This window comes from Acanthisitta chloris, unplaced genomic scaffold, assembly GCF_000695815.1.
Source record: "Acanthisitta chloris isolate BGI_N310 unplaced genomic scaffold, ASM69581v1 scaffold32162, whole genome shotgun sequence".
NCBI classification, from domain to species: Eukaryota; Metazoa; Chordata; class Aves; order Passeriformes; family Acanthisittidae; genus Acanthisitta; species Acanthisitta chloris.
Window position 1 is genome coordinate 6,085 of NW_008660405.1, and position 11,522 is coordinate 17,606.

Genomic DNA, 11,522 nt, shown 5'->3' on the forward strand with positions numbered 1-11,522 from the left:
TTCTTATAAATGCTCACTTGCATTTCATCAGCTCCTCTGGAGTAATCTCAGGGTCGCGTTTTGCTTAGGTTGTTAAATGTGCTGGAGGAAATGTAGTCACAACAAGTGGGAAAAGAGAATTGTGTGAAAAGGCATTGAGGAAACCTAGTGAGATACCGAGAATCAGCTGAAGAGGTGGAGGGCACTCTGTGAGAAAGGGATGGGAACCTTCACTACTGCTTCTGAGACTCAGGTGTAGTAGTGGAGTGTGCTGAGAGGGCAAGAGTTGCTGCTGATGTGCAGGACCAGCTTGTGGAAACCCCCTGAACAGAGCCTGGGCAAGGTGACAGGGCCTGGAGTGCCAGCAAGGGCAGAGAGTGTGGCAGCAGGTCCAGGGAGGTGATTCTGCCCCTCTGCTCTGCTCTGCTGAGACCCACCTGGAATACTGCACACAGTTGTGGTGCCCCTCAATGTGAGAAGGACATGGAACTGTTGGGGCAAGTCCAGAGGAGGCCACAAAGTTGCTAAGAGGATTGGAGCATCTCCCCTGTGAGGACAGGCTGAGGGAGTTGGGACTGTTGAGCCTGGAGAAGAGAAGGTTGTGTGGAAACCTCAGAGCACGTTCCAGGATCTGAAGGGGCTCCAGGGAAGCTGCAGAGGGATCTGTGTTAGGAGCTGCAGTGACAGGACAAGGAGTAACAGACTGAAATTGAGGGAGGGGAAATTTAAGTCAGATATTAGGCAGAAGTTTTTGCTGTAAGGGTGGTGAGACACTGGCCCAGGCTGCCCAGGGAGGCTGTGGCTGCCCCAACCCTGGCAGTGTTCACAGCCAGGCTGGATGAGCCTTGAGCAACCTGCTCTGGTGGGAGGTGTCTCTGCCCAGGGAAGGGTTTGGGGCTGGGTGAGCTCTAAGGTCCATCCTAACCCCTAAAATTCTATGAGTCCTTGAACCTGCAGACAGAGAAGCAGCAACACACTCCCCCGAGGCCCAGGCAAGGTGCTGCCAGCAAGAGCAGCTCTGGCTCCCAAGGAGCACAGCCAGGACAGCTACACATGTGGCCAAGTGACCACTGAGGTGAAAAAAATTCTGTTGGAACTTCATTTTCCAAGAGGACAGACTGGCAGAGGTAAAAAGCTCAGCTGCTCTTTATTCATGCAGACAGCTCAGGATCACGGCCCTAGAACAGCACTGAGGCAAACCCTGTCTGTCTGCAGGACCAGCATCCAGGGCTGGTGGGGAAAGAGCCTCCCAGGGGAGACGCCAGGGGAATTTCACATCGGAGCAGAAGGAGAAGGTGAATTGCCTGAGGCTGTCAGCTAATGGCCAAGGCAGGGCTGGACGTGAGTTAATGAGCTGCTGGGTTAATTACCACTCTCACTCACCTTTCCTGGAGGGACATGGGTTAAGTACAGTGCCAGGGTGCAAGTTTCCACCTCACTTATTTGCTTGTAGAGTTCATCTCAATAAGCCACTTGCCTCAGTCATCCTGGAGATTCAAAGACATCTCCAGCCATTTGGGCAGCATTCCCTGTGCTTCCCAGCAGGAAGGGCCAAGCCAGGGTAACTGGCTGTCCCCACACGTGGTGGATAGGGCTGGGGTGGGCAGGTCTCCCCCCACTACTGGCACTGGTTTTGTTCACCAGAGCAGAACCAATCTGAGAGACCTGCTGCAGGTACAACAAGGCTCTTTAAACAGAGCCTGTGTGAGGTACTGGCAAATGCCAACCAGCTCTTTAAAAGCTCTTCTCTACCAGGTCTGGGCTGCTCTGATGACAAACATAGTGCTCCCTCTGGGCAAGTCTCAGCACAGTGCAGGAGATACAGACAAAAATTGAGCAATCAGTGCAATCTTGCACCACATAGAAGTATTTCTGTCTGTATCCCTACAGCTCCAGCGGTGGTAAAGGTTATTAACGATGCTCTGGAACTGCTATACACCAGCTAAAACAATGCCTAGCTCCCAGTGAAAAGCATAGCTGCAGTTTTTGGTGCTGCAGTAGCACCTAGAGGACAGTCACCGACTCACTGTGTGAGCTGCTGTAGAGCAGAAATGAATGGAAACTCCTCTCTGCTGATTACTTGAGCTGTCCACGAGGCAATGACACAGGAGATCTCTTGTTGCTGCTTCCCCGGGCACTGGAAGACTGCGGTGGGGGCAAGCTGGCCAGGGGACAGCCACCCAGGCCACCTTCCTCCTGTCAGCAGAGTCACACTCCCCTGGGCCCCAAACAAACCACTGCCAAAGGAGAACACCCTCCAAACACAGCCCCTGGTCCAGCCACTGCTCCCTGGGCTGGTGAAGCTCCATTTCCCACCACTCTGCCCCACCACTCACATCTTACCACAGGCTTTATACGGGAAAGACCCCAAGGATTTCAGATGTTAGAATTTATCTCTGAATTTATGGTAGCAATTTAAAATATTCAGTTGGACTTAACTGCAACATCCTTTTAGCCTATTAACTTTTATTTCTGGAGCTCCTGGGGCTTCTACAAAGTAATTAGCAGAACTATGGCAACTGAGCAGATTGGTTTATGTGCTGGGCACATAACATTTATACCCCTCTCATGTTCCTGATTTCCAGAGGAGGAGAAAAGGGAAAGTTGCTCGTAGAAACTGTGAGAGTTTCATCATTCAGAAATTAAAATGCACAGAGCATTGGAGAGTTGCTAGAGCACAATTAGCTCACAGATGCCAGTTTTCTAAACCCTTCTACCTCCTGCACAGCCCTTTAAGCTACAAAGATCAGGAAGATTCCTCTAGCAACTGCAGCCTCAACAGTGACTGCAGCCCAGGGCGTGTGGGTCAGAGACACTCTCTGCCCCGTGAGGTCCTTCAGTAAGATTTGGAGGACCTGGGGGAAAGGATTGTGAGCCTGGAAGAGGCTACAAAACCTGGGAGGGCCTTTGTAAGCAGTGTCTGTCTGGAGACAGTGATTCCACTCCCTGCCAATCACTGCTGGAGACTGTGTTGGGCTCTGAAGGCTCAGCTGGTGTTCTGCTGGAAAAGCAGAGAACAAAAACAGGCTTTGAACTGGCACAGACCATCCCATAAAGCAGCACTTACACAAAGTCAGTTCCTCTTCAGCTGTGCATAAAGCACTATCAGTAACATCTCAGGCAGCCCAAAGGTGCCCCAATTCAGTCTGAAGCAGCAGGCTGTGTCTGCAGGCACAAACGAGGCACTGAGCTGCCCTCCCCAGAGTGAGCTCCTCTGCAGCTTGGCAGCTCAGGCTGGAGGTACAGACCAGCCCCAAGGGCACCTGTTGGCCCTGGGACCTGGCCAGAGCACCTGGGTGTGCTCTCCAGACAACACAGGCTCTGACAACTTCCTCACACCGGTGGGATTTTGGGAGAGCCCATGCCATCTCCCAGCAGGAGCAGGACTGTGCTGCTTCAGGGAGTGCTGCTTGCTACTTTTGCTCTGACATGGCAAGAAAACCTAAACTCCAGGGTAACTCCAGTCATGAACATGGGGAGAGGGAGAGGGAGAGGGAGAGGGAGAGGGAGAGGAGCCCTGGCTCCAGCAGCTCACAACACCTGGCTCAGGCAGCTCACAACACATGTTCCTGCCCCGTGCAGGGCTGGCAGCTAGGGCAGGTGGGAGCAAACACATCAGTGCTAACCTCCAATTATTCTTTCCAGACCCTGAGGAGACATGTCCTGCATTCACAGCCCTTGGCTTCGGCAATGCCTTGATAGGGACAGACCTGAAAGTGAAGCTGCTGCTGCACACCCGGCAGAACCCAAGCTGTGCTGAGGAGATCCACTCCACAGCCTCCAAGTACCTGGACGTGACCAAGAAAATGACCTTCATCATCCACGGGTACAGACTCACAGGCTCTGCCCCAGTCTGGATCCATGACCTGGTCCATCTCCTCCTTTCTGTGGAGGACATGAACGTCATCATCGTGGACTGGAACCAGGGGGCAACAACTCTCATCTACAGCTATGCCTCCAGCAAGTGCAAGAGAGTTGCTGAGATTCTGAAGAAACTTATAGACGAAATGTTGGTAAGTTGGACGTTCATACAACGATACAATCATTAAGGCACAGTATGCAAAGGGCACAAAGGAAGTGTTCCAACCCAGCAGGATGTCTGGGAATAGAAACTCCGAAAAAGGAATACATTAATTTTTGGAAGTGCAGCTACATCACAGTGCCAAATCCTCCCCTCAGGCTCAGTACGATGGCATTTCATTGCCATGTTCAGCTTGCACTCTAAGTCTCTACATTTCTGGGCACAAAACTCTACAGACATCTTCCCATGCACAGAAACTCTATTTCCACTTTCTGCACAGGCAAAAGTCAGTTTAAGGGGATCAGCTACAGGTCACAGCTCCTCTGAGCTGCTGCACAGGCACAGGAACGATGACACTGGATCATGAGGACTGTGGTGTCTGCTAAATCCTGCAGGAACCACACATGGAGCAACTAGAATTTTACTCCTGGAGCCCACAAATTGTTCCTGTCCACACTCACAGTCAGTGCCCCAGGAAAATCCAACCACTGCCTGAACTGTTCTCCTCTCAGCTCTGTCAGGCATGGCCTCAAACAGCAGTGCTGGCTGCATGGCAGGACTGGCAAAGGGGGAATATTTACACAGTGGAACACACCAAGGGTAAACAGGGGAAAAGTAGGGAGATGCACTTATATTCCTCCTCCTGATACCTTTTATGCCTTTCACGTGCCTAAAATAGGTAACCACAAGTACTTTTAAATCCCAGATTGCTGGAGCATCCCTGGACTCCATGCACATGATAGGGGTGAGCCTGGGAGCACACATCTCCGGCTTTGTGGGGCAGATGTTCGGTGGTGCGCTGGGAAGAATCACAGGTAAGCCTCCCCCAGCAGCCCCTTTGTCCCCTCCAGGACAGCAGGGCTGGAGAGCATGGCACACTCGTGGCTCTGTATTTCAGGCCTTGACCCAGCAGGGCCTCTGTACCGGGGAACCCCTCCCAGCGAGCGGCTGGACCCCTCGGACGCGCAGTTCGTTGATGTCATTCACTCCGACACCGATGGTACGTGGCATTGCCCTTCCTTCACAGGGAAGCCTAGAGGCTGATGGAGCACAGGGAAGGGGGGCTGCTGGTGGGATCCGTGCTCTTTCGGCCCAGAAGGACAGTGGTTCCCTCTCCCAGGAAGGACTCTGGGGTGCTGCGATGCCCACACTGTGCTCAGCACTCCCTCGGGAGCTGCTGGTTCATTCTCATTTCCAAACATGCTGATGGGTTGCAGCAGTTATAACCTCATGGCCCATGAATTACAAGGACTCAGGCACTGGTGGAGGAGCTCCTGCAGCTCCACACTAACATCCCACCACATGGTCAGGCTGCACCTGAGCACACAGCACCTCCGGAGCTTCTCCCACAGCTCAGCAGCTCAGCTATCCCCAACCCACGGCTCCCTGCATGATGCTTCCAGCCTCCATCCCACCTCCCACGAGCTAAACCTTCCTCTCCCCCAGCCCTCTCCTTTCCTGGACCCAGCAGCAATACCAGCAGTGCAATGCCAGTCCCTGCTCTGCTCCCTCAGGCACTTGGCTTTCCCACCTCATTGATGCCTCTCTTTTCCCAGCCCCTCTAAGAAGTCAGACTTAGCAGCACAGCAATACCCAGAGTTCACATCCCTTTTCCTCTCCTGTACAGTGAGACAAACCCACAAATTTCATACTGCTGCACACACAGACCTATTTTAGGTCTTTGCTAAACACCACAGCTGGGTCACAGCCCTTGTCCTGCTGCCTAATCAGAGGCATGGCAGTAATATCCCTGCACAACCAGGCATAAATAACAGCTGTTTCTCCAGTCAGGTTCTTATGTTTCCTCCAGGTGCACTGGATGATGGAATATTCCCTCCCCTGACCTCTGGCACTTCCTTTTGTCAGGACTAGGTTACGGGGAAGCTCTGGGCCACATCGACTTCTACCCCAACGGAGGGACTCACCAGCCAGGCTGCCCACTGACCATATTTTCAGGTAATTAGTTCTGCCCTGAATTGCACAAATCCCAACAAAATGTTTCCAAACAGAAGAGGAGGAAGCCAGAGGAATGACACCACTGCTTGGGAAATGCATGAAGCTGTGGGAAAGCCACGGCAGCAGCCCCTTCCCTGCTCCAGGCAGGTGTGAGTCAGGTGTCTTTTCTGTGCCTCTGTCACTGTGCAAAAAGTCATCAGGTAGGTCTGTGCCTTTGTTTTGTGACTATGTTGAAAAAGGCTGTGGGAGTTGTTGTGTTTCATTACACAGAACACACAACAGCCTCAGGACTAGCAGTGGCAAGAACTTGTTTGGAGAAACAGGTTCAATATGAACATGGGGTAGACAGTTATACCAAATCTTGCAGCATCCTTGGCAGTGCCAGTGTAGTCTGCAAGGCAGAGCCTTAGTCCTGAATGCAAGAAAGCTTTTCCCTTCCAGCCTAGCAACTGAATTGCATTGATGAAAGCTGGGTGAAGGTGGCACCTCACCGGATTGTGAGCTCAACCCTTAGCAGACCCAAGAAAATCTATACAGGAAACCAGCCTCAAACAAAAATCCCTGGAGAATGGGGCTTCACCCGTTCTCCTGCTCATGCAACAACTGGTTCTATTAGTTATCTCTTTCTAAAGAGCTTTTCACACCAAGATGGAAGGTCATGTGCAAAACTAACAGCAATATGCAGCTGTCAGGCCTGAGCTTAGAGAGGGAAACACCTGAGATGGAACTTGGGCCATAGCTGGATCCTCTGGAACTGCAGTAATCATACAAATATGGTTTTTAAACTAAAACAGGCAAGAAGAAAAGCCAAGCAGACACAGGCAGAGCTGAGTGCACTCAAAGGGGGAGGCTCCAAGGTGCCCAGTGCTGCCCAGTGCAGCCTGCTGGGTCCAGCCTGGTCAGTGACAGGCCACTGGTGTGTCCTGGGGGCATCAATCCTGTTTCCCTGCTGCATGAGGATTGCTAATGAGACATTTCTTCCCTGTGTATGCTCAAGGACTGCAGTATTTCAAGTGTGACCACCAGAGGTCTGTGTTCCTGTTCCTGTCCTCCCTGACACAGAGCTGCAACATCACTGCCTACCCCTGCGACTCGTACAGGAGCTACAGGCACGGCAAATGCACCAGTTGTGAAACCTTCTGGCCTATGCCATGCCCCATCCTAGGTAAGGGCCCGGGGAACCTCAGCCCATCCTGCACCCAGAGCTGCACACCCTCGCTGTGACCTGGGGTGTGATGTTTGCCAAGGGACTAACACAACACAGCAATTTGCAGAAGCAGGTAAGGTATTTCCACCAAGCTTTTTGGGGTCTCTCCTCAAGCTCTGCAGAGGCACAAGGCTGCTGCAGGCAGAGAGGCCTGAGGAACCTCCCTGCTTTTTATACACTCAGATCACACTGTGACCCAGAGCAGCAATCCAGAACCAGAAAAGAGAGAACAAGACTTGGGATCTTTACACTAAACTCACAGAAACAATGAATCAAAGTCCTTTAGCTACAGAGCTTAAGGGAGAGGGGAATGTTCTCGCCAAAACAGAAGCTTTTCCAGTACATTCTCAGCACCACAACCTGCTCTGTACTCTAAAGGAATGGCAGAAGGGTGAACACAGGGCACTGTGGACCCACAGAGGTGTCCCAGCCCTGAAATGTTGCTGCTGAAACACCTGACACTTCCAGAAAGGAACTTGAAAAGCCAAGGGGATGATTTTCATTCTGCACTGCAAAATCAAATCCTTCCTGACCATGGACATCAGCTGTGGGAAAAGCTCAGCCTTAAAGAAAAGTGCTGAGCAGTACAACCAGATGTATTTCTCATAGGCCTGCAGAGCACAGCAGCATGTCACAGTGTACCTGGCAAGTCCTTAAACACTTGCTTATCTCTAGCCACGGAGCTGCTTACATACCTGTGCAGTAACTGCTCCTTCCCAAACTGCCACCTGCAGGTTATCATGCCCAGGAGTGGAAGAGCTATTTAATACAGCAGAGCCATCCAGTGACAAGTGTGTTCTTCGACACAGCAGACAAAGAGCCATTTTGCAGTAAGTGACTGAGATTTCCGAGGTGATTTCTCTTTGTGCGTTGCCTCCCTCAGCAGCAGCTGAGCAGAGATGGTTATTTGCTAATGGCATCATAGCCAGCATTTAGAAACACCAGTGGCTGCTGGAGAGACTGTGTCCACCTGCAGTTTGCCATGGCATTCCCTCTCCACACAGCTGTGTGGGGCTGTGAAAGCCAAACACCCATTGAGATGTGTGAGAACAGCTCACCTTGCTTACAGTGCTGGGAAATGGGCTGAGAATGTGCAAACTAAACACAGACGGTAGCTCCCAAATGGAGTTTCAAAACAGCACACCAAGTCAGAGAGTCAAAGACAGGCTCTGAGGGGAACGGGTGACAAAGTGTGACTCTGGACAACAGGGAGAGGTGCAGGGGAAAGGGGAGAAACAGTGGAATGAAAGGTCTCACAGAGGTTTCTCCTCACCCTACAGCACAGCAAGGCATGGGCAGGGGTTACGGCCAGAGCTCCAGTGCTGGTCAGCAAGTGACTCACAGACCAAAGAACTTGCTCCGTGTCAGAGATGACAAATGACAGGAGGAACAGAAATGGAGAGGAGACAGAAAAGGCAGTGAAGGGGGAAGGCAGGGAGTGAAAGTGGCATTGCTGCAGTGCTTCCCTGACACCTCTTAGCACTTCTGTTAGGTCTCTGCAAAGGGAGATGGAGAGCAGGGAGGAGAAAGGGATTTTAGAGGTAAATTGAAGGGGCTGTGTTCATCCTCCCCCCGCAGCTCCACTCCCAGGCAGGCACACGGGCTGACCCTCCACTCTCTTCCCTCAGTTTATCACTACTTTGTGGACATAATCACATGGAACAAAGCCACCAGGAGAGGCACCTTCAGCATCGTTCTAGCTGATGAGACTGGGAGGAAGGCAGAATCTAGAGCCAATCCGTAAGTCTTACTGATCTGATGATCTCTAAGTGTTAGCAAATTGCTAACAACAATCTGGGAGGAGATGACACATCCAGTTCTCTGCTGACACTTGCTGGTGCACATGCCTGTGGGATTTCCGGGCCCTGTGGGATATCCACAACCTCCCCCAGCACACACCTTTGGTCTGGGCTCTTCCCAGTCATCTTAAGGACTGGGCAACCTCAGCCAGCAGCATTGCTGTCCCAGGTTTCCCCTAAAACAGGAGGAAAAACACATCTCCTCTCTTTCCTTCCCCTTCAGGTAGTGTTCTGTCCCAGCCTCCAGTGCCCAAGACAGCTGGGATGAACCCGAGTCTGAATGTGTCACATCCAAATCAATTTATTCCACTCAGAGAGGCAAATTCATGACTGGTGTTTATGTGACATGCAAGTTCCTGACTGATCTAAACACACTTCAGCCAAACAGTCCTGCTCAACTCATTTTCCCAAGTATTTCTAACTGCATATTCCCTCAGCCCTATCTGGTACCTGCTCGCCCTGGAGCAATCTGCATTGCTCCCCGGGGCTGTGCAGGACCACCTGCCCTGCCAGCAGGAACAAACATCCCTTGGAATCAAAGCACAATCACGAAGTGGGTTCTGGTTTGGGACCAACCAGCCCCAGACCTGTGTGTCCCCACTCCCACCCCAAATACCTGAGTGCAGATTCACACCTGGAGACCTGAATCCATACCCTGTTCCTGTAAAACAGGGACTACCCTGGGCCCTGCCCTCCTCCCCCAGCTCTGCCTCTGGTGTCACACTGAACACCAAACCCAGCACTGTCCCTCAGAGACTGACACCTCGGCTGCTTTGTCCTTAGAGAAGCTGCTGCCTTCCAGCAGTACAACCAAACCACTTTGCTCCTTGGATTCGACCAGGATTTTGAAAACGTGGAAAGAATTTCCCTGACGTTTTCCACAGGATCTGTCATCGGCCCAAAGTTCAAACTGAGGATTCTCCAGATGAGGTTCAGGTCGCTCACAGACCCGGAGAGGTAAGCAGAGCTTTACAAACCAACCAGTTCTATTGTTGCAGTCTGGACAGGAGTAAAGGAATCTTCCAGGTTCTTGGCCTGGCTGGCTCTGTCCAGAATTGGATCTATTTCATGTTTTATGATTCTCATACACATATCTTGGGTCTTCCTTTGGTCAAAAAAATGACCTCTGAGGAGCTGCCTGAACTCTGGGCTGAAGGGAAATGCAGCTCTCAGGGGAACGCAGACATCCAGCTCCAAACACGTTTTATATCCCAGTCAATTTCTATGGCCAGTCAAGCAGGGAGATTAATTTCCTCCTGGAATTCCAGCTGCTGGCTGCTCTGCCCCAAGCCCTGACAGCTGCCCTATCATGAGGTACCTCCCAGGTCACTGCTGATGAAATTTCTACAGCTGCTTCAGTCACCTTGTTAACCTCTGTCTGCCCTTGAGCTTCCCTGATGCCTAGGCACCCCTGGAGGGTGGGACCACTGAGCCCAGCACACACAGAATCTCCTAGACTGACCTCGTGTTGCAGGGACACTCTGTGGATATCAGCTAGACCATGCTTTAAATTTGGGTTAAAACAAGGGTTGCATATCCCAGAGTGAGAAGGGTGAAGCAAAAATTGCTGCAGAACATGTTTATTTGCAGTTTGTGAGATCTGCTACCCTTACCCTAGGCTTGGGATAAGGAAAAGGTTGTGTGTGTCCACTAGGCAAATTCCTGCAGCTCTCCCTTGCTTGAGACTCCATTTCTCCTGTCCTACACCTCCACGGTCACTTCCAGCCCTGGACACACCTCCAGGGGCTGCCACAGGCTGTGAGTACAGCTCATGGCTGTTTTACCACATGAAGTAATCTCTTATTGCCTCGGGGAGGGATGTCCTGCTCTCTCCTCCTCCATCCCCGGGCTAATGCTCACATGCCCCAGGTGGAAGCTTAAGCATTTCCTTGGGATTTTTTGGCTGGACTAGCTCCAGGCCGGATCAGTGCCTGGTCCCAGCTCAGAATGGCAGCAGAATTCCTGATGCCAAGCCCAGGGAAGCTGCAGGACCAGGCAGGTGAGCTGGAAGGACCATCCTGTTGGTGCAATCACAAATGCTGGACTGGCTCAAAGGGAGCCATGGACTTTGCAGTCAACACCTGTTTGCTTGATGGTTTTTGTGTTCTATTATTCCACAAGCAAAAGGTAACATGGAATAGAATAGGGAAAAAGCTCAAGGTATCCCTTTGACAAGGCTTAAAGCCAGCCTCATGTTAGGAGGAACTTCCAGCCTGTTCCCCGGAGAACACAAGTTACACAGACACCTGGGGAGACTCTGCTGAGGTTTTCACTCTGGGCTCGTGTTGCCTGTTCTCACAGACCTCACCTGTGCCGATACGACCTCATCCTGACAGAGAACATGCAGCAAACCTTCACGCCCATCCCGTGCTGACGGTGGAGCCAAGCCCCGCACCCCCTGGCACTCCGCACGGCTCCGCGCGGGGCAGAGCCGCAATAAAGCTGTGCCCGTGCCAGGGCTTCAACCGGGGCGTGCAGATCGTGTCTGCGTGGGCCTGGCGGGAGCGACACGGCCCGACCCGCGGGGACCGAGCCCCGCACCGCCCGGGGGGACGAGACC

The 11,522-nt window shown here is 52.1% G+C and overlaps 1 protein-coding gene across 1 annotated transcript in view; it reads left to right on the forward strand.

Annotated features, from left to right (window-relative positions):
* LIPH (lipase, member H) overlaps window positions 1-11,336 on the forward strand; it is an 11,891-nt gene extending 555 nt beyond the window's left edge. Inside the window, exons 2-10 of the mRNA XM_009069802.1 lie at window positions 3,625-3,992; window positions 4,707-4,815; window positions 4,899-5,000; window positions 5,867-5,956; window positions 6,954-7,121; window positions 7,898-7,993; window positions 8,792-8,903; window positions 9,746-9,919; window positions 11,264-11,336. Of these exons, the coding sequence (XP_009068050.1) occupies window positions 3,625-3,992; window positions 4,707-4,815; window positions 4,899-5,000; window positions 5,867-5,956; window positions 6,954-7,121; window positions 7,898-7,993; window positions 8,792-8,903; window positions 9,746-9,919; window positions 11,264-11,336 (1,292 nt within the window). The remainder of the gene's footprint in view (window positions 1-3,624; window positions 3,993-4,706; window positions 4,816-4,898; window positions 5,001-5,866; window positions 5,957-6,953; window positions 7,122-7,897; window positions 7,994-8,791; window positions 8,904-9,745; window positions 9,920-11,263) is intronic.
* The last annotated feature ends 186 nt before the right edge of the window (window positions 11,337-11,522 follow it).